General features: G+C 42.6%; 1 protein-coding gene across 1 annotated transcript; it reads right to left on the bottom strand.

Moving 5' to 3' along the window:
• Positions 1 to 3,380: 3,380 nt before the first annotated feature.
• On the bottom strand, positions 3,381 to 23,189 carry LOC124013616 (caveolae-associated protein 2-like). Its single transcript, XM_046327981.1, has 2 exons — positions 22,533 to 23,189; positions 3,381 to 5,832 (listed from the first exon to the last, which is right to left on the bottom strand). The coding sequence occupies exons 1-2, from the start codon at positions 23,106 to 23,108 to the stop codon at positions 4,981 to 4,983; spliced, it is 1,428 nt and encodes a 475-aa protein (XP_046183937.1). The 5' UTR covers positions 23,109 to 23,189; the 3' UTR covers positions 3,381 to 4,980.
• Positions 23,190 to 23,220: the final 31 nt, after the last annotated feature.

The raw sequence follows: 23,220 nt of genomic DNA, 5'->3' as shown, positions 1-23,220 counted from the left end.
TATAGTATCTTGATTAAACAAGTCTTCAACCCTGAGGCAATGCATGTTAGAATCAGCGATTACAGTTGTGAGTCTTTCTGGGTATGTCTCTAAGAGCTTTGCACACATGTGCAACATTTGGCCAATTATTATTTTCAAAATTTTTCAAGCTATGTCAAATTGGTTGTTGATCATTGCTAGGCAACCATTTTCAGGTCTTCCCATATATTTCCAAGTAGATTTAAGTCAAAACCACTCAAATATTCACTGTCTTCTTGGTAAGGAAAACCTCAGTCTTTGTGGCTGAATCTGGTTGAAATTCACTGCTGGACTGAGGGACCTTACAATTATCTGTATGTGTGGGGTATAGAGATGAGGTAGTCATTCAAAAACCATCTTAAACACTAGTATTGCACACAGAGTCAGTCCATGAAAATAATGTTACTTATGTTGTAAGAGCTTGTGACAAAATAAGAGCTGAACTGTTAAAGGTTACTGTGCATTTTCCTGTAAGTTAATGGCAGTTGGTCACTGGGACGTTCATGTTTAAATGTCAACTTACTGTCAGCTTGCTGTAAGTAGTAATTGTAGAATTCACAGAAACATACTTTGGCTGGCTTCTATCACACTCATTGTCCTGATTATGTGGCAGGAAGGTTAGTTTGCTGCCAACATAGATGTTGATGCCAGGTGAGGCTGGGTCCCAAGTGTGCTCATGCAAAAGACTACATAATAGTTATCACCTGTCATAAGCGTTCTTGTAATCAGAAAAGTTCCTTGAAGTTACAGTGAGCTACTGGCAGCTCGTTGCAAATATGTTACTGTGCGTTTTACAATAGATTAACTGGCAACCTAACGGTCAGTATGTTCCTAGCAGTTGCTGTGAATTTTACAATAACTGACAGCGGTTTGTCAATTCAGCGGCACAAAATTCAGTAATATCCATATAACTAACTTCCATTAATTTACTGTAAATTACAAAGTAACCTTTTAACAGGAAAGTTCTTATTTAATGTCACATGTTCTTACAACAACTGCAAAACTGACCATGTTTGACCACAACCATCAACCACTTAAACTGGTACAACACTTCCACTGATAGTTGGCACAAACACACATATTAGACCATGCCCCCAAATATATTTTTCTTGTCAAGTCAGTTAAGAACAAATTCTAATTTTCAATGACGGCCTAGGAACAGTGGGTTAACTGCCTTGTTCAGGAAAAGAAATAGCAATTTTTATCTTATCAGCATGGGGATTTGATCTTGCAACCTTTCGGTTACAAATCCAACGCTCTAACCACTAGGCTACCTGCCACCCCAGACCACTGGTATTATTCAGAGATGAGGTAGTCATTCAAAAATCACGTTAAACACAATGCACACAGAGTGAGTCCATGGATCTTATGTGACTTGTTAAGCAAATCTTTACTCCCAAACTTATTTTGGCTTGCTATAACAAAGGGGTTGATTTACTTAATTGACTTAAAACATTTCAGCTTTTAATTTGTCATGAATTTGTAAAAAAACTTAAAAACATAATTCCACTTTGACATTATGGTGCATTGTGTTAGGCCAGTCACAAAAGAAATCAATGTAATCCATTTCAAATTCAGGCTGTACAAAATGGGGAAAAGGTCAAGGGATGTGAATACTTTCTGAATGTACATGTTCTTGGTACCAAAGATGTACCTGGTGGCACTGTTGAAACATGAATGCACTTCTGCCTAAAGGCCTCTATGTTCAAATCCCCAAAGCATTTATGCACACATTACATCAAGTGTCCCTGAGGACTGATATTTTCACATTGGTGTTGTCAGATAATTATACAATTATGGACTTGATTCTGGGCAGCTTCTAGCAGTGTACAGAATTGTGTTCTTGCCATTTAAATCTGTGGCCAAGCACTGTCATGCACATGGTCATGGTGGTGTAGCAGGAAGTTCAGGTCATTAGCAACAAAGAGTTTGAGTTCAAATCCCAAGTGAGGTATAGTCTTAGGTAACCAGCATTCAGCAGCATACTATCCTTTTACAGCAATAACACCTTCATTCAGCTGTAGAAATTCAGTAACTTGTTGTTTACCTTCCTTTCACTGCAATCAGTAGCCTATAGTGTACCATGCAATTAAAGGAACTTTGCAACAGCGTAGCATTTCATGGCATAAAAGGAAAACACTGTGGAGAGGGAATTCTTAATATGAAAAATAAAATAAATTAATTACATAGCAATGCGGGAATTTTGATAACCCACGGGGCTGCTGGCCAGAAGGTTGTGGGTTCACAGACCACCGTGGAAGAGAGTAGGGGGGGAAAGATCTCCTTTATAGTAGAAGCATTTGCATGAATCTATCATCGTATTTGCAGGTCTGAGAAAAAAATAGCCCTTTTCTGTGGCTTAACTCAACGAGAGATGGTCACAACGGTTTCCCTAATAGTTGCCTGGGTTTAAACATTTATTGTACAGAGAGTGAATCGCCTAATCAATTGATAGAGAGAATTAGAATTACTTCCCAAGCAAAGTATATTTTTGGGGTCCTTGGCTATAGAAGGTTGTGTCTCAGCCTCTGAATGTCAAAGACACGAAACAATGCATATTGTAAAGCATCAAGGATCAAAGTGCTCTAATATATCACGTTATATAATCGGATCAGTTTTAAAATATTAAACTAACAAGAGGTAAGCTTGTGCTTTTTGCTATTTTCTTTCATAAAAAGTAGGGCTATGGCATACCCTCATACCCCCTTCACTAACATGTAATTGACTGAGAAACATATCTATATAGCAGCCTATTGTCTAATTATATATATCTTATATATATCTTATTATTATTATCTTATTTCTTAAATATGAATAAATAGGCTCCAACACAAAGTCCTCTTGTTGTTAGTAAAGTCAAATTAATTATGCCTACTCAAATTTGCCTACTTTCAGCACCATTAGCTGTCAATTTCCAATTGATTGTGCCACGGCTGCTGTTTCAAGTTTCAGTCACCACAATCGAATCTGGCTGATTGTGAGGCCAATAACTCTGATCAATACGCTTTCAGAATGGAAAAGTAACATTGTTTTTAATAAAATAAATTATAGTAGTAGCAAGCAATCAAAGTTGACCTCTGGTCCTCGTCATCTTTGAGCTCTCCTTCTCAAACTGAAATGAACAGAACAAAAGCTTTAGGGTAGTCCGCATGCAGGAGTGCATTTTTGGATTAGGCCTAATCAAAAATCATTTTTAGATAAAGCCTTTGACTCTCCTCCTGAACTGCCTACACAGCACAGCCATTTGTTTATTTTGTACCATTCTTTAGTTTTTTATCTTATGTTTGTTGTGTAGTAAATATTTCACCTATATTATCATTTTTTATTTGTTTCACCCCCCCCCCCCATAAAGCACATTGCGTTGCATTCCATGTCTGAAATGTGCTGTATAAATAAAGATTGATTTGATGTTTTGAGGGCAAAACCCTGGCAATCATTCTGAATGCAAATCGTGGGTGAATAAACATTCAAATTGTTGGATATCCCCGTTCAGGCTGGATTCCATTAGGAATTAGACATCATTTTGCAAATCCAGCATAACGTAACTTGATGCGGGTTTTGCGGGTGGCCACCATATGCTGGAATGCTGGTGACCAGTGTCCAAACAATGAAGGCTGGTCACCAGCCTATGCTGGTCTATGCTGTTTTTTTCAACAGGGCTTCCAAAACAGGAATTCCTCACTCCAGCATGGCAATTACCCACAACAGCCAGTGTAAGTTTGAAGAATTCCGTGCGTGTATGACTGTGTGTGTGATTGTCTTTGTGGGTGCCTCTGTAAATGTGTGCTAGTTAATCTAGTGTTTGTGTGCATGTGTGTTTCAACCATATAGGAATGTGTCAACATTGCTTATGTGAGTGCTATGCCAACTTTAGGTGCACCGAATGCACACGTAATCAACTCCAACATTACAATTTTTACAGTATATTTATGAAAGTCAGGTGACAGTACTCAAATATGATTTTATATAAGTCGTTATGCCTACTGATATTTAACTCCCTATAATCAAATATATACATAAACGTAAGATTATGGTTGCCCTGATATAGGGTGTTTAGGAATGTCCGAGTTTGTAGAGCCTTAAGGTCCCAAGTCATCCTCTGTCTCAATAGTGCTCCCAGTAGACCTTACCCTAATACAGAGATATCAACTTACCCTCCCTTAACTTACCACTTTCAAGCTGTTTTTGTCATGAGAGGTCTGATGAGTATATATATTATGGCAAATATATGAACTAAAGTAGGGATGGCATGAAATTGCCTTAATGTTATGGCTCCATTTTTACCCTGCACTCGGGTTATATGGTTACATCCAGACCTGGGTCAAATGCATGTCACAAACCTCAGCCTTACACCGACCTTGCTTTAGAAACATAGCTACCGCCCCATACCAATGCCCAGACAACCTGGCAATGGGCTACCCTTCCCAAGCTGTGGGCTCTAACCTCTTTGCCAAGGATTTACCGGCATTCAAGCGAGGCAGGAGATCAAAGAGACTATCCGTCAGACTGAGAGGCCCATGCAAAGACAGATAAACAGAGAGAGTGAGTTGGCTCAGCATCCTGGAGATGTGCTGTTCAGAAGCCTAGGTTCCAGTTGGGAAGGTGAGTTATAGTCGCTTGGCTTGCTGGATCTTTTCCTAAGGTAGCCCCAAAGAAGGGTAGGTAGCTATACAGACCAGGCAGGAGAAACTGATGCAGGATATCTTGATCGCTCTTGATAAATTAGGATCTCTGAAATGGAAGCTTGGTGATCTGGGATATGTCCGTGGATCTCTTGGATCAATTGTACATGCAGGGCTGGAGGCATTGGAGGGCCAGGAATGGTTAGGGGCTCGTTAGCACTGGGGCTTGAGATTTTTTTGAAATTGGTAGGCTGGAAAGATGGAGGGATGACTACAGTTTTGGCATGTTAACATAAAATACCCAGGGAATGTGGAGGAGCAAAAGATGAGAGGGATGAGATTATGAAGCTTGCTCTACAGCAGGTATGGGGTCCTTTACCTCCACCAGGCTTTCCTGCTCCTCTACCTCATCATAAACCTCTTCCTCCTCATGCTCCGGGAGAGCAAGCCCCGGTTGACGATCGATGGTCAGATCACACTCAAGGCTCCCCGCTTCTCCATTGATGGTCAAATCGGCATGCACGCTCCCAGGGGTAGAAGGACTAGCTAGCTCCTCTCCCCCCTCCACACTCAGCCCTTCCTGGGAGTACACCTCAGCCAAGGGCAGATCCCCATCCATGCTACCCAAGGGAGGGATCTCCATGTGGGCTTGCCCGCTAGGCGAGCCTCCGGGCTGTGTCGAGGCCTCCCCTTCACCTCGCAACTTCTTCACATTGAACGTCATGGGCGACACCTTGAAAGAAGAGCTCTTGGCGGCGAGACTCTTAGGGTGGTTTGGTGTAAAGCTTTTCTTGATCTTCTCACGGCTCACGGGTGGCACGATCTTGGTGCTGATCCTGGTCATATTCTTCTCAATGCTTTGGCGCGAGAAGGCCTTCTTCAGGCTGTCCACCTTCTTCAGGCTGGAGCGCTTCAGCCGGTCGGCTTTGGATCTCTCGAAGGAGGGCAGGGCCGCTTCTAGGCCCAGCTCTGCCTCTCCCTCCAGGGCTTCGTCGTCCTCGTGAAGACCCCCGGTGTCATTGTAGGAGGAGTACAGGCTGATGTTATGGAGACCCTCCTCCTGAGAGCGGTTGGCATCTATGCCGGTGACAGACGGGGCAGGTGCCGCAGGGGCGTCGTCCTCAAGCTGGCTGGCCTGGTGGGTCTTGGGGGAGTCCTTGATGGACATGCTGGAGGGGATCTCGTTGTCTTCCTGGAGAACAGAGGGGAGGACGGTGTTAGGATTAGGAAGGTGGTCATGTGAAGTTATGGGATGATCACTTGAAACAAGCCTCAGGTTATTCATTTATTAATCAAGCGGATGAACACAAAGCCATGCACACTATAATTGTATATGGTTATCAGATATAAGCATCAGCGTTAAACATACCAATAACTGCCTAAATAAAGGAAACCGAACATTGTGTCTTAATAGGACATTGGGCCACCACGAGCCACCGGAACAGCTTCAATGTGCCTTGGCATAGATTCTGCAAGTATCTGGAAATCTATTGGAGTTATTCGACACCCGTCTTCCACAAGAAATTCCATCATTTGGTGTTTTGTTGATGGAAAACACACTCAGGCGTCACTCTTGAATCTCTCAAACGTATTCATTGCGTTGAGATCTTGTTACTGAGAAATGTACACACTCAAACTCAAACACATTAAACCCCTTATGCTCCTTTGAGACCCCTCTTTCAAAGTCACTGAGATTACTTCTCTTCTAACCATGGTAGCCAAAATAATGGGTAAAACTGGGCATTTTATATATATGTATGACCCTAAGCATGATAATTGGTTAATTAACTCAGGGACCACACCTGTGTCGAAGCAACTGCTTTCCCTATACTTTGTATCCCTCATTTACTCAAGGCCTTTTCTTTATTTTGGCAGTTACCTGTACATAGATACTGTATATCAAAAGCAGATGCAACTTAGTCTAGTTGGATCTTAAATTAAAAGTCAACCTTGCATGTGCACTGCTACAGGACAGTACCTTCAGAAACTATTCATACCCCTGACTTGTTCTGTATTTTGTTGATACAGCCTGAATTCAAAATTGATTTGTCCCCGTCTACACACAATACCCCATAATGAAAAAGTGAACATATGTTTTAGAACTCTTTGCAAAGTTATTGCAAATTAATTTAAATTAATTTCTTATTTACATAAAGTAGCAGTCAAAAGGGTTTTTCTTTATTTGGACCTTTCTACATTGTGGAACAATAGTGAAGACATCCAAATAACAAATATGGAATCATGTAGTAACCAAAAAAGTGTTAAAATTAAAATGTATTTTACATTTCAGATTCTTCAAAGTAGCCACCCTTTGCCTTGATGACAACTTTGCACACTCTTGGCATTCTCTCAACCAGCTTCATGAGGTAGTCTGCCCATTTTTTTTAAATGTCGAAATGTTAAATTAATGTAGGAAAGTATAACACATTAGATCTGAAAGATAATACAAAGAAAATAACATGTGATTTATTTTGTATTTTTTGTTCCATCTTTGAAATGCAAGAGAAAGGCCATAATGTATTATTCTAGCCGAGGTATAATTTCGATTTTGGCCACTAGATGGCAGCAGTGTATGTGCAAAGTTTTAGACTGATACAATGAACCATTGCATTTCTGTAAAAATGCTTGTATCAAGGCACTGTCATACTACTGTAAATTGGACAGTGCAGTTAGATTAACAATAATTGAAGCTTTCTGCCAAAAAAAGATATGTCCATGTCTTGGGAAATGTTGTTTTTACTTACAACCTCATGCTAATCACATTAGCTTGCGTTAGCTCAACTGTCCCGCGGGGGACCCACCGATGCTGTAGAGGTTTTCAACAGGTGTGCCTTGTTAAAAGTTTAATATGTGGAATTGATTTCCTTCTAAATGGATTTGAGTCAATCAGTTGTGTGGTGACATGGTAAGGGTGGCAAACAGAAGATAACCCTATTTGGTAAAAGAACAAGTCCATATTATGGCAAGAACAGTTCAAAAAAGCAAAGAGAAATGACTGTCAATCATTACTTGAAGACATGGTCAGTCAATGTGGAAAATTAAGAACTTGGGCCAAGAAACACGAGCAATGGACATTAGACCGGTGAAAATCTGTCCTTTCGTCTGATGTCCAAATTTGAGATTTTTGGTTCCAATGAGACACAGACGAGGTGAACAGATGATCTCTGCATGTGTAGTTCCCACCGTGAATGAGGAGGAGGTGTAATGGAGTGGGGTTGCTTTGCTGGTGACACTGATGTATTTAGCATTCAAGGCACACTTTACCAGCATGGCTACCACAGCATTCTGTAGTGATACACCATCCCATCTGGTTTGCACTTAGTGTGACTATCATTTGTTTTTCAACAGGACCATGACCCAACACACCTCCAGGCTGTGTAAGGGCTATTTGACCAAGAAGGAGAGTGATTGAGTGCTGCATCAGATAACCTGGCCTCCACAATCAGATGGTTTTGGATGAGTTGGACCGCGGAGTGAAGGAAAAGCATCCAACAAGTGCTCAGTATATGTGGGAACTCCTTTATGACTGTTGGAAAAGTATTCCAGGTGAAGCTGGTTGAGCAAATGCCAACAGTGTGCAAAGCTGTCATCAAGGAAAAGGGTGGATACTTTGAAGAATCTTAAATATAAAATGTATTTTGATTTGTTTAACACTCTTTTGTTACTTCATTTTCCATACGTGTTATTTCATAGTTTTGATGTCTTCACTACTATTCTACAATGTAGAAAATTATAAAAAACTAAGAAACCCTTGAATAAGTAGGTGTGTCCAAACTTTTGACTGGTACTGTAAGTGTTCACAATACATGTTAAAATCACCTTACAGCTGTGTTTCTTTCTGGGTAAGTTTCTAAGAGATATTCACACCTGGATTGTACAATATTTGCACATGATTCTTTTAACGTCTTCAAGCTCTCAAGTTGGTTGTTGATCATTGCTGGACAGCCATTTTAAAGTCTTGCCATAGATTTAAGTCAAAACTGTAACTAGGACACTCTGGAACAATCAATGTCAGTGTATATTTGGCCTTTTGTTTTAGGTTAGTGTTTTGCTGAAAGGTGCATTTGTCTCACAGTGTCTGTTGAAAAGCAGAATAAAACAGGTTTTCCTCTAGGATTATGCTTAGCTCTGTTAGTTCCCTTTTATACCCCCAGACTATCCTTAGACAAGCATACCCATAACATGATGCAGACACCACCATGCTTGAAAATTTGAAGAGCAGTACTCAGTAATGTGTTGTGCTGGATTCGCCCCAAACATAACACTTTGTAATCAGGACAATGTTAAATTCTTTGCCATTTATTTTGTTGCAGTTTTACTTTAGTGCCTTATTGCAAACAGGATACATGTTTTGGAATATTTGTATTTTGTACAGGCTTTCTTCTTTTCACTCTGTCATTTAGTTAGTATTGGAGTAACTACAATGTTGTTGATCCATCATCAGTTTTCTCCCATCACAGCCATTAAACTCTGAAACAGTTTTAAGGTCACCTTTGGCCTGGTGAAATCTCTGAGCAGTTTCCTTCCTCTATGGCAACTGAGTTTTGAAGGACACCTGTATTTTTGTAATGACTGGTGTGTTGATACACCATCCAAAGTGTAATTAATAACTTTACCATGCTCAAATGGATATTCAATGTCTGCTTTTTTACCCATCTACCAGTAGGTGTCCTTCTTTGCGATGCATTGGGTAACCTCCCTGGTCTTTGTGGTTGAATCTGTTTGAAATTCACTGCTCAACTGAGGGACCTTACACATAACTGTATGTGTGGGGTACAGAGATGAGGTAGTCATTCAAAATCATGGTAAACACTATTATAGCAACTTCACAGTACATAAATTGCCGCTGTATGCTTTGGCAGCCATAAACGGATGTCATGGTTCAAGAGTTTAATAAATCCCCAAATGACAGTTGGTGGTTTGTAATTTCAGAGCAGTAGTTATTCAACAGTACCAGTTACAGGTACCAGCCGCAACACCCTATAGTTCACAATCTACAGAACTGTGTGTGCTTGAGCGGGCCTCTCCACTGACTGTGAAAAAATTAAAACCCTTTCTTACGGGCTTCTCGCCACCCGCACTCCCACACACAGCACTCCTTCACACACCAGAGTAAGCCCCTAATTCAGTTAGACTAAAATAGTATTCTATTGTTGCTGAAAAAAGTTTGGATTCTTGCACTCAACAAAACAATCAAAATCAGATCAATCAAAAACATGTCTGGAGGTGAAATTAAAATAAACTTGTCTTCATGTTGATATAAACATGTATTTTTCATACAAACTATCTCCTTAAAAATGCATTCAGGGCTCAAGATATGCTGGCATAACATGAACTTCTATGTAAATCATGCGTTGATGTCTAAAGGAGATTTGCTCAAGTGTTTGAGTAATACATCTCAAGTCAGGATTCAGTAAATCACCCAGAGTGGAAAGTAAGTGTGTTTGTGTGTGCTTGTGCATGTGTGTGAAACTAGGAGTTTTTGTGCCCTCCGGAATCTATTACACAGCATGGAAGAATGCTGGAAGCTAGAGGAAGGATGCCACACATTGCTTTTAGGACCATATCATGTGTCAATACGCTATCATTAGTGCAAAGTCAGGGACTGGACCAACCAGAAGGACAGGAAGAGCCCCTCCTACCCTGTCCATCACTCACTCACCACCAATTGCATGCCCTCCCCGGACAAAACACCAATAGTCACCCTTAAAAGTCAGACCAGTCAACCAACAGCACGTTTTTCATAAATTCAAATTATTCTTGATAGACTAAAGGCCTCTCTTTTTTTGAGTTGGTGACTGTGACACATGGATAAAGTATATTTTAAGCGTAATACTTTACAGAAAACACAAGTATGTTAATTGTTACTTGTGGGGGAAAACCCTGGGTCGTACATTAGGGCACGCAACTTAAAATACTTTAAAACGCTGGGTGACTGGAAAAAACTAAATGAGCCCAAGTATTCACTCCCTGTTTCAGTCTGTTCACGTCCATTTGGTGCCTAATTAAGGTCTATTGACCAAAACATTGCTTTGACATCCAATTAAACACAGTGTGGAGCATGCAGGAATGCCAGTGTGCTGGAGTTTAAAAAAATTGTCAAACATTGAGATTATATGCACCTGGATCTCTATATACAGTGAGGGGAAAAAGTATTTGATCCCCTGCTGATTTTGCACGTTTGCCCACTGACAAAGAAATGATCTGTCTATAATTTTAATGGTAGGTTTATTTGAACAGTGAGAGACAGAATAACAACAACAAAATCCAGAAAAACGCATGTCAAAAATGTTATAAATGTATTTGCATTTTAATGAGGGAAATTAGTATTTGACCCCCTCTCAATCAAAAAGATTTCTGGCTCCCAGGTGTCTTTCATACGGGTAACGAGCTGAGATTAGGAGAACACTCTTAAAGGGAGTGCTCCTAATCTCAGTTTGTTACCTGTATGAAAGACACCTGTCCACAGAAGCAATCAATCAATCAGATTCCAAACTCTCCACCATGGCCAAGACCAAAGAGCTCTCCAAGGATGTCAGGGACAAGATTGTAGACCTAAACAAGGCTGGAATGGGCTACAAGACCATTGCCAAGCAGCTTGGTGAGAAGGTGATAACAGTTTGTGCGATTATTCGCAAATGGAAGAAACTCAAAAGAACTGTCAATCTCCCTCGGCCTGGGGCTCCATGCAAGATCTCACCTCGTGGAGTTGCAATGATCATGAGAACGGTGAGGAATCAGCCCAGAACTACAAGGGAGGATCTTGTCAATGATCTCAATGCAGCTGGGACCATATTCACCAAGAAAACAATTAGAAAACACACTACGCCGTGAAGGACTGAAATCCTGCAGTGCCTGCAAGGTCCCTCTGCTCAAGAAAGCACATATACATGCCCGTATGAAGTTTGCCAATGAACATCTGAATGATTCAGAGGAGAACTGGGTGAAAGTCTTGAGGTCAGATGTGACCAAAATGGAGCTCTTTGGCATCAACTCAACTCGCCATGTTTGGAGGAAGAGGAATGCTGTCTATGACCCCAAGAACACCATCCCCACCGTCAAACATGGAGGTGGAAACATTATGCTTTGGGGGTGTTTTTCTGCTAAGGGGACAGGACAACTTCACCGCATCAAAGGTACGATGGACAGGGCCATGTACCGTCAAATCTTGGGTGAGAACCTCCTTCCCTCAGCCAGGGCATTGAAAATGGGTCATGTATGGGTATTCCAGCATGACAATGACCCAAAAAACACAGCCAAGGCAACAAAGGAGTGGCTCAAGAAGAAGCACATTAAGGTCCTGGAGTGGCCTAGACAGTCACCAGACCTTAATCCCATAGACAATCTATGGAGGAAGCTGAAGGTTTGAGTTGCCAAACGTCAGCCTCAAAAACTTAATGACTTGGAGAAGATCTGCAAAAAGGAGTGGGACAAAATCCCTCCTGAGATGTGTGCAAACCTGGTGGCCAACTACAAGAAACATCTGACTTCTGTGATTGCCAACAAGGGTTTTGCCACCAAGTGCTAAGTCATGTTTTGCAGAGGGGTCAAATACTTATTTCCCTCATTAAAATGTAAATACATTTCTAACATTTTTGACATATGTTTTTCTGGATTTTGTTGTTGTTATTCTGTCTCTCTGTGGTCCTTCTGTAGCTCAGTTGGTAGAGCATGGCGCTTGTAACGCCAGGGTAGTGGGTTCGATCCCCGGGACCACCCATACGTAGAATGTATGCACACATGACTGTAAGTCGCTTTGGATAAAAGCGTCTGCTAAATGGCATATATTATTATATTAAATAAACCTACCATTAAAATTATAGACGGATCATTTCTTAGTCAGTGGGCAAAAGTACAAAATCAGCAGGGGATCAAATACCTTTTTCCCTCACTAAGGTGTGTGAACAACTCTTGATTTTATTTACTTTTGTGGTGGAAAAGATTGTACAAATGGTGTAGGTCTAGTGCTCAGAAGGTAACACATGAAATGATCATGTTACACTTATTTGCAATGTGATCCTGAACAGTGCATCATAGCAGACATACCTCATAACAAACCAACCAATAATCAATTATAGCAAATCAATTAATCATAGCAAACCAATAAACAAAATAAACAAATCATCATACATTACCGGCCCTAACAAAATATTTTAAAAACTCTACTCCACCGTGAGAAGCCAAATGAAATACCATAGATACTCCTGATTGGTTTATTAACCTGCAGATACCAGATACCCAGGAACTTATCTAAGCCACACACTGCATGATTCACAGCTCAGGTGGAATCAGGTGGATGCCAAGCATGTGCAGCTTCCAGTGACGGTAAATCTGTCATCAGTGTTCTGTTCTCTTGAGTTCATCATCAAGACTAAGAAAGCTTTTCATTTAAAGGCCTCGGATTAGAGGAAGTGCTGCACGGATTCACAGTTTCACTCATTTGTGCGTCCTATGGATTGACCAATCTTGTCAAAGCCTCCATTCACAGTCGATTACACAGCCACGAGCAAAGCTTTCAAGCTGTATTGTGGTATCCTTGATATTTTAAATTGTATGTGGAGGCCTGTTTGGCTGAAATGCTCTTATGTATGTTTAAAAAAATTGTCAATCAATCCACGCGGTATACAATAGAACAGCACTGTTCATTTAGAGGAGTCAGTTTGAGGCAATGCTCCACCAAATTCCCTAATCTGTACGTCATATAGATAGACTCATGATATCAAAGCCTCCATTGACATGGCAAACCATGTGATTGTTGATGTTCGAAGACTCTGCTTTGAGGCAATGCTTCTCACATCCACTAATGTGTATTTAATATCGATTAGGTCAATTAACATTGACAGGATTGTCAGGCTTTACAGGAGCATTAATTATCGAAATTGTTCTTTGCAAAACAAATCGGATTGGTTGTTGTGAAAAGGTCAACTTTGTTTGAAAAATGTCAAGGAACCAGTTTGGAACCAATTTGATAACATAAAAGGCTAATGTGTAGGTAAACGCCATTGTAAATGTGTGCTTCATGCTCAAAGGGCATGACTTGAATAAGCAGTAGGAACTGACAGTGTTGTGGTGATCTGTCTGGAAGCCGGGGTGGGATAGAAACAAACTCTCATACAGGGTTGCTTTACTTGGCTCATCGCGCTCCAACAACTCGTGGCACACCTGGTGCCTGCCAACTGACTTTGGTCATCAGTAAAATGGTGTTTCCTCCAACACATTGGTGCAGCTGGCCTCCGAATTAAGCGTGCGGGTGTCAAGGCGGGTGGTTTGGCGGGGCATGTTTCGGAGGAAGCATGACCCGACCTTCGCCTCTTCCAAGCTTGTGGGGGAGTTGCTGCGATGGTGCAGCTGTAGAACCTTTTGAAGATCTGAGGACACATGCCAAATCTTTTCAGTCGCCTGAGGGGGAAATAGGTTTTTTCGTGCCGTCTTCACCACTATATTGATGTGCTTGGACCATGTTAATTTGTTGGTGATGTGCACGCCAAGGAACTTGAAGCTCTCATTCCTGCGCCACTGCAGCCCCATTGATGAGAATGGGGGCGTGCTCAGTCCTTTTCCTGTAGTCCACAATCATGTCCTTTGTCTTGATCACGTTGAGGGAGAGGTTGTTGTCCTTGCACCACACAGTCAGGTCTCTGACCTCCACCCTATAGGCTGTCTCATTGTTGTCGGTGATCAGGCCTACCACTGTTATGTCGTCGGCAAACTTAATGATGGTTTTGGAGTCATCCCTGGCCGTACAGTCATGGGTGAACAGGGAGTGCAGGATGGGACTGAACACACAACCCTGAGGGGCCCCCATGTTGAGGATCAGTGTGGTGGATATTTTGTTACCTACCTTTACCACCTGGGGTGGCCCGTAGGAAGTCCAGGATCCAGTTGCAGAGGGAGGTGTTTAGTCCCAGGGTTATTAGCTAAGTGATGAGCTTTGAGGGCACTATGGTGTTAAATGCTGAGTTGTAGTCAATGAATAGCATTCTCACATAGGTGTTCATTTTTCCAAGTGTGAAAGGGCAGTATGGAGTGCAATTGAGATGGCATCATCTGTTGATCTGTTGGGGAGGGTATGCAAATTGGAGTGGGTCTAGGGTTTCTGAGATAATGGTGTTGATGTGAGCCATGACCAGCCTTTCAAAGCTCTTCATGGCTACAGATGTGAGTGCTACGGGTCGGTAGTCATTTAAGCAGGTTACTTTAGTGTTCTTGGGCACATGGACTATGGTGGTCTGCTTGAAACATGTTGGTATTACAGACTCAGACAGGGAGAGGTTGAAAATGTCAGTGAAGACACTTGCCAGTTGGTCAGCGCATGCTCAGAGTACACGTCCTGGTGATCCGCCTGGCCCTGCGTCATTGTGAATGTTGACCTGTTAAAAAGGTCTTACATCTGCTGCGCAGAGCGAGATCACACAATCCTCTGGAACAGCTGATGCTCTCATGCATGTTTCAGTGTTACTTGCCTCGAAGCGAGCATAGAAATAATTTAGCTCATCTGGTAGGCTTGTGTCACTGGGCAGCTCTCGGCGGTGCTTCCATTTGTAGTCTGTAATGGTTTGCAAGCCTTGCCACAAGACAAATGTCGGAGCCGGTGTAGTACTATTCGATCTTTGTCCTGTATTGATGCTTTGCCTGTTTGTTTGATAATTTCTTATAAGCGTCCGGGTTCGAGTCCCGCTCCTTGAATGTGGCAGCTCTACCCATTAGCTCAGTGCGGATGTTGCCTGTAATCAATGGCTTCTGGTTGGGGTATGTATGTACAGTCACTTTGCAGATGTCCTCATCAATGCACTTATTGAAGAAGCCAGTGACTGATGTGGTGTACTCATCAATGCCATCGGAAGAACCCAGGAACATATTACAGTCTGTGCTAGCAAAACAGTCCTGTAGCTTAACATCTGCTTCATCTAACCACTTTTTATTGACCGAGTCACTGGTGCTTACTGCTTACATGTTTTTTTTTGTGTCAGATTTCAAAAAGGCTTTACGGCGGAAGCAAACCATGCTATTATCTGAGGACAGCACCCCATCAAACAAACACATGGAAATCATATTTCAACCTTCCAGGCGCGACACAAAACTCAGAAATAACGATGTAATTCATGCCTTACCTTTGAAGATCTTTTGGCACTCCAGTATGTCCCATAAACTTCACAAATGGTCCTTTTGTTCGATTAATTCCATCGTTATATCCCCAAAATGTCAATTTATTTGGTGCGTTTGATTAAAAAAAACACTGGTTCCAACTCGCCCAAAATGACAACACATCTAATAAATTGCCTGTAATCTTGGTCCAAACACTTCAAACAACTTTCCTAATACAACTTTACATATTATATACCGTAAATAATCTATAAAATTTAAGACTGAATAAACTGCGTTCAATAAAATGAAAGTGGAGCGAGCGCTAGGTCGCGTGCCCCAAACACAACAGGACACGAGGCTCGACCCTCGTTCTGAATAGCCATACTTCTTCATTATTCAAATGAAAAACATCAACCAATTTCTAAAGACTGTTGACATCTAGTGGAAACCCTAGGAATTGCAACAAGATGCCTCCGAAATCTAGATTCCCATAGAAAACTTATTGAAAACATGGTCACCTCAACAAGAAAAGAATTGTCCCCAGGGTGTCGCCTGCCAAATAAGTTCTGTTATACTCACAGACATAATTTTAATAGTTTTAGAAACTTGAGTGTTTGCTATCCAAATCCATCAATTATATGCATAAACTGCCTGAGTAGCAGATTATGCAGTTTATTTTGGGCACGCTTGTCATCCGGACGTGAAAATACCGCTACCCTATCCCAAACAGGTTAAGTTCATGAAACATGAACAGTGCAGCTCGTGATTGACACAAGTTCTTACAAAGATTGCAGAACTGGGAGTGGATAAATGAGGTTCTCAAACTTTATAAACATAACGATAAAACCACTTAAATTGGTACAACATTTCCACTAACAATTGGCACAAATACAAAACATTTTAGAAGATTCCCCAAATATGCTAATGAGACCCTATCAAATCTCAAGTGTGGTTGACTCCCAAGTAATCAGAATGTAGCTGGTTTGCAAACCCACTACCATCATATCATATTGCCATCATATTGCCATGCAATGTGTGTGATCCGACGTGTGCGATCTTAAAAGTTGTTTACCTAGTGAGGTTAATTGTTTACCTAGCTAGCTAGCTATATGCCTTAAGTTAAAGTTATAATTATTAGTTTCCCAGAGCCTTTTGCTTTTGTAGTTAGAGCTTAATGTTAACTAGCTAACATTGCACCTGGTTGGTTAGCTTCCAGCACTGTGGCATTGTTGGCACTGTTCATTGTTGTTTAACTAGCTAATGTTAGCTGGCTGGCTCGTTAGCTAACGTTACATGACGTGTGTACAAGACCTGTTGAATATAGCCGGTGTCAGTAATCGTAGGCAAAAAAAGCGCAATGAAATTGTTGCCAGCAGAGCTGGTTAAGCTATTTCATGTTATCCATAGGTAAACAAATCATTGGCCAGAGCGTCAAGTGTGAGCTCCATGAGCGAAATAAGATGGGTGGGGCTAAAGGGTGTGAACGATGCTGTATTGGTGTAGACATAGAAGACCTCTTCACTAGATACCAAAACATTCAAAGGCGATTTTCTCAAAAGTGAGTTTACAAGTTGATCAACTTTCCCGTTGTCCCTCAAATGCAGTGTATGATATATTATTGTAAATATCTGAATCTCTACTTTTATCCAATGTATAAAACACAATTTCAAACTTTGCTACATAAGACTGAATCCAGGTGGAATCCAGATTTTTTAAATTGTTTGTTCCAATATCAGTGTTTTTGCATGTACATTGATTAATCAGCATAGAACATGCTGGTCGGCCTGCAGACCGCTAGACCATGCTGTTCAGAGCAGCTTGACTAGCAGCCGACCAGCACCGGGGTATTTGTCTCCGCTCTGCTGACAAGTATTTTTCTACTCTCATACAGGTGTAATAAAGGCCTAGTGCACTCATTTGGTGGGAAAAAAATATATTTGATTTATTATTATAATTGTTTTTATGTATATATATATATATATATATATTTTTTTTTTAGAGGCCTCAGCACCCCTATTTCCTGGGGCTATGCTTGATTATTCCAGTGTTTACTTGGACTTGACTTGGAAGCTTCTATTTGAGATCAAAGGTCAAATCAACACAGAGCATTAGAAACATTTTCTCAAGTCCTAGTTTGTTGGAATAAAACCCATTAAAAGCTGGCTATCGTTTTCTCTTTCCTCAGCCTCTTTTGGACCTTTAGACGTTGTCCTGTGACTAAGGATGCCTGTGCCATGGTTCAGATGTCAAAAAGGAACAAAGAGAAGCAAGATGACATGAATCCCATCTGGATTGAGGCCACTGAAAGATAACTATTGTTTTCTCTTTCCCACTATTTCCTACTGCTCTGTGAGACAATTAGCCTTTTTGGCTTGGTTTGATCCCCGCTGGTTTCCCTCAGTCACCTCTTCTCCTCCAATTAGTTTCTGTAATCCTCTCAGATAAGTCACCACCTGTGTGTGGAACATAGACACAAAGCTCTTTGGTTGTGTGTGTGTTTGTGTGCACGAGTCATGACACACACTCCTTGGAGTTATGGGCCTTTGAGGACAAAATTTGCTAATTAAAATTAAGAAATACAAAAATATATATATATTTGGATACAGTTGTGTGGTCACTAAACTGTTGAATTCTAGCCCTCACAGCATACAAATGGACTTAACCTGGTCCAAAATAAACATGTTTTTATCGAATAATACAGTAGTTTTGGCTCATTTCCTAGTGTTATCATTTTGTCTAATTGACTTCACATATGTCCTTTCCTCCTTTCCCTTCTCTATCCCTCGATTTTTCTTTTCGGCTTCTTCACTCTGTTCCCCTCTCTCTGTTGTCATTTTCTCTCTTTCTACTTCTCCCTCTCTCTCTCTCCTTCCCCCGCTTTTATACACTTTTCTCTCTTCATAGCGTGTTCATAAATAGGGAGATTAAAATAGGAATGAACTCCAAAGGGAAAATGAGACTGATAACAAAGAGAGGAGCCACAGGACAAACAAACAGGCTTGTTCACTTGAGTCTGTAGGACTACCTTTCTCTGTCTCCATAGCCAGAGAGCCACATTAGGCTGTGGGACAGAAACAGTTTTAAAAAATATATTTTCATTGTAAAACTTGTTACAGTTAGTCCCTCCTTGTTCCAGTCTTATTTATTCCGTTTGGTGCCTAATGAACATGACCCAGATGAGTATTGGGATTCAAGGCCATCTTTCATGTTGAGATAGGTGTCGCTGAACCAAAATCATCCATGGACATGGGGGATTACGAAATGGAAGGCTTTGTTGTTTGAAAGAGAGGTAAAAACAAAACGCTTGCAAGGAGAGGATATTTGTACGTGAGTGTGAGCTTCAATGGTATTACCATGCCTTGAGCTAGGTTAAGTGAGCCTTGCCTACTGGAACATAACACCTGAGAGATGTAGGCACACACACACACGCACGCACGCACACACACACACACACACACACACACACACACACACACACACACACACACACACACACACACACACACACACACACACACACACACACACACACACACACACACACACACACACACACACACACACACACACACACACACACACACACACACACACACACACACACACACACACACACCAGTCTTGTTCTCCTGCTAGGACCTGTGGAAATAGATCTGTTCTATAACTTAGATGCCATAGAGTTGACTATGCATCCCTTAACTGACACATGTACTAACAGCTACACTACATCAACATTGTTGAATAGAATTATATGAGAGCGTAGTAAGCACAGTAACTAACTGGCAAGGCCTGAAGTTAGTTAGGAAAAGCCTAACTAGACATAAATATGACTGAGTTCAAATGATAGGCCTTGTTGGAATACTTTAGAAATGTCTCCTTCCTTTCATATATCTGAATTGGTTGGATTGTTAATGGGGTGGTAAAGTAAAGTGGTGGTAACCTTACTTTCAACTATCCAATCCCTCATACAGACATAGCCGTCTTTGTATCAAAGATAATTGTGTAGTCTAGAGCGATTTTCTAGGTTAGCTAGCCAGCTATTGTCGTTCTTTTAACGCAACGTAACGTAAACAACACTGCTAGCTAGCCAGCTAGCCCCCGAATAGCAGCACTGTCGAAACTATTACACTCAACGGAACGACTTGATTAGTGTAGTGTCAACAACGCACCCACTGCCAGCTAGCCTACTTCAGCAGTACTGTATCATTTTAATCATTTTAGTCAATAAGATTCTTGCTACGTAAGCTTAACTTTCTGAACATTCGAGACGTGTAGTCCACTTGTCATTCCAATCTCTTTTGCATTAGCGTAGCCTCTTCTGTAGCCTGTCAACTATGTGTCTGTCTATCCCTGTTCTCTCCTCTCTGCACAGACCATACAAACGCTCCACACCGCGTGGCCGCGGCCACCCTAATCTGGTGGTCCCAGCGCGCAAGACCCACGTGGAGTTCCAGGTCTCCGGTAGCCTCTGGAACTGCCGATCTGCGGCCAACAAGACAGAGTTCATCTCAGCCTACGCCTCCCTCCAGTCTCTCGACTTCTTGGCACTGACGGAAACATGGATCACCACAGACAACACTGCTACTGCTTACTGCTCTCTCTTCGTCCGCCCACGTGTTCTCGCACACCCCGAGAGCTTCTGGTCAGCGGGGTGGTGGCACCGGGATCCTCATCTCTCCCAAGTGGTCATTCTCTCTTTCTCCCCTTACCCATCTGTCTATCACCTCCTTTGAATTCCATGCTGTCACAGTTACCAGCCCTTTCAAGCTTAACATCCTTATCATTTATCGCCCTCCAGGTTCCCTCGGAGAGTTCATCAATGAGCTTGATGCCTTGATAAGCTCCTTTCCTGAGGACGGCTCACCTCTCACAGTTCTGGGCGACTTTAACCTCCCCACGTCTACCTTTGACTCATTCCTCTCTGCCTCCTTCTTTCCACTCCTCTCCTCTTTGACCTCACCCTCTCACCTTCCCCCCCTACTCACAAGGCAGGCAATACGCTCAACCTCATCTTTACTAGATGCTGTTCTTCCACTAACCTCATTGCAACTCCCCTCCAAGTCTCCGACCACTGCCTTGTATCCTTTTCCCTCTCGCTCTCATCCAACACCTCCCACACTGCCCCTACTCGGATGGTATCGCGCCGTCCCAACCTTCGCTCTCTCTCCCCTGCTACTCTCTCCTCTTCCATCCTATCATCTCTTCGCTCTGCTCAAACCTTCTCCAACCTATCTCCTGATTCTGCCTCCTCAACCCTCCTCTCCTCCCTCTCTGCATCCTTTGACTCTCTATGTCCCCTATCCTCCAGGCCGGCTAGGTCCTCCCCTCCCGCTCCGTGGCTCGATGACTCATTGCGAGCTTCCAATAATAATTTTAGACTTTTACTCAAGTAGTATTTTACTGGGTGACTTTCACTTTTACTTGAGTCATTTTCTATTAAGGTATCTTTACTTTTACTTAAGTATGACAATTGGGCACTTTCTTCCACCACTGATTGTAGATCATTATACATAATGGCCATTTGGTCATGAAAACAGATCTAGTTTAAGTGCGAGTTGTGATCTACGCTTTTCTTTATTATCCTCTCCGCGGTGTTCCCAGACACACACAACCATCTTCACACAGCTTGCACACACACACAACCATCTTCACACAGCTTGCACACACACACACAGCTTGCACACACACACACAGCTTGCACACACACACACAGCTTGCACACACACACACAGCTTGCACACACACACACACACACACACACACACACACACACACACACACACACACACACACACACACACACACACACACACACACACACACACACACACACACACACACACACACACACACACACACACACACACACACACACACACACACACACACACACACACACACTTTTCCATATCCAAAGAGCTCTTCAAAACACCACTCCCCCTGTAGTTACATGCTCACACCGTGTCTCTCTCTCACACACACAGCTGCAAAGGCTGTCATTTACACACAACACAAACATTAGTGTAGACTGCACTCATAAACACTCTTGCATTAGCTCCCAACGTCCACAATAAGTTTGACACACACACACACACACACCTCTTTCAACATTCTCCCAAAACTTTTTAACATTCTGTTCCTTGCTCTTACACACAAGACACATATGCACACAAACACATTTTTTTTTACCCCATTTCCTCCCCAATTTTGTGGTATCAAATTGGTAGTTACAGTCTTGTCTCATCGCCGCAACTCCCGTACAGACTCAGGAGAGGCGAAGGTCAAGAGCCGTGAGTCCTCCGAAACACAATCCAACCAAGCCGCACTGCTTTTTGACACAATGCCCACTTAACCCGGAAGCCACCAATGTGTCAGAGGAAACACTGTGCATCTGGCGACAGTGTCAGTGTGCACTGTGCCCGGCCCGCCACAGGAGTAGCCATTGTGCGATGGGATAAGGAAATCCCTGCCGGCCAAACCCTCCCCTAACCTGGATGACGCTGGGCCAATTATGCGCCGCCCAATGGGTCTCCCGGTCACAGCCAGCTGCAACAGAGCCTGGACTCAAACCCGGAATCTCTAGTGGCACAGCTAGCACTGCAATGCAGAGCCTTATACCACTGTGCCACTCAGGAGGCCCCACAAACAAACACTTTTAATACGTTTAACATTGTTCCCTCTCCTCTCACAATCCCCAAACACACTTCTTACATTTCTTTCATTCTCTCAATATTCTCTCTTCCTCACCACTTTTCCCTTTTCCCCTTACACTAAACCACATCCATCCATCCACCCCTCTATCCCTACCTGGAAAATGAGTACTTTGAAATGGTTCCTCTTGAGCAGGTGTCCATGGTTGGCCTCCAGCCGCTTCACCTGCGACGCCTGCTTGTCCAGACGCTCCCGCACCTCCTTCATGTGGGTGTTGACCTTGTGCGAGCGCTCCAGCAGCTTGCTCACGCTGTTGGACGTGCTGGTGTGGTTCTTGGACAGGCGAGTCACGTCGCCTTGGACCCCCTGCACGGCGCCCTCCAGGTCAGCCTGGCGTTGCTCCATGCGCAGCTGGTTCTCCTGCACCGCCTCCAGCATGTTGACCAGCTTGTCGAGTAGAGCCACCACTGTGATGGCACTCACCTGATCCCTGGCCATGGGACTGGTGGGACTTCCGGGGCTCCCGGGGGTTTTCAAGCCCAGCTTGGAGAGGGTGTCAGTGGGGGAGGAGGGAGCAGAGCTGGGGCTGAAGCTGGGCACCAGGAGGTCCATGTTATCTTGCTGTGCATGGTACTGCTGGGGGTTGACCAAAATGCTGCTGCTGTTGCTGAGGCGCTCGGCGTGAGATGAGTCTTCTCTCATGGCCACAGGGTGGAGGGGGTTAAATGTCATGTTTTGAAGAGGGAGAATGTGAACTGTCTAGTTCTGATATGTGACAAGTCTCAGTCAGTTTGTGGTTGTTGTTGTTGCTGTTTTCAGTAGTTCCAGAGGAGGAATGAGAAGG

This window comes from Oncorhynchus gorbuscha, linkage group LG01, assembly GCF_021184085.1.
Source record: "Oncorhynchus gorbuscha isolate QuinsamMale2020 ecotype Even-year linkage group LG01, OgorEven_v1.0, whole genome shotgun sequence".
NCBI lineage: Eukaryota > Metazoa > Chordata > Actinopteri > Salmoniformes > Salmonidae > Oncorhynchus > Oncorhynchus gorbuscha.
The sequence above is the reverse complement of the archived record's forward strand: the minus strand, read 5'-3'. Positions and strand labels throughout refer to the sequence as shown.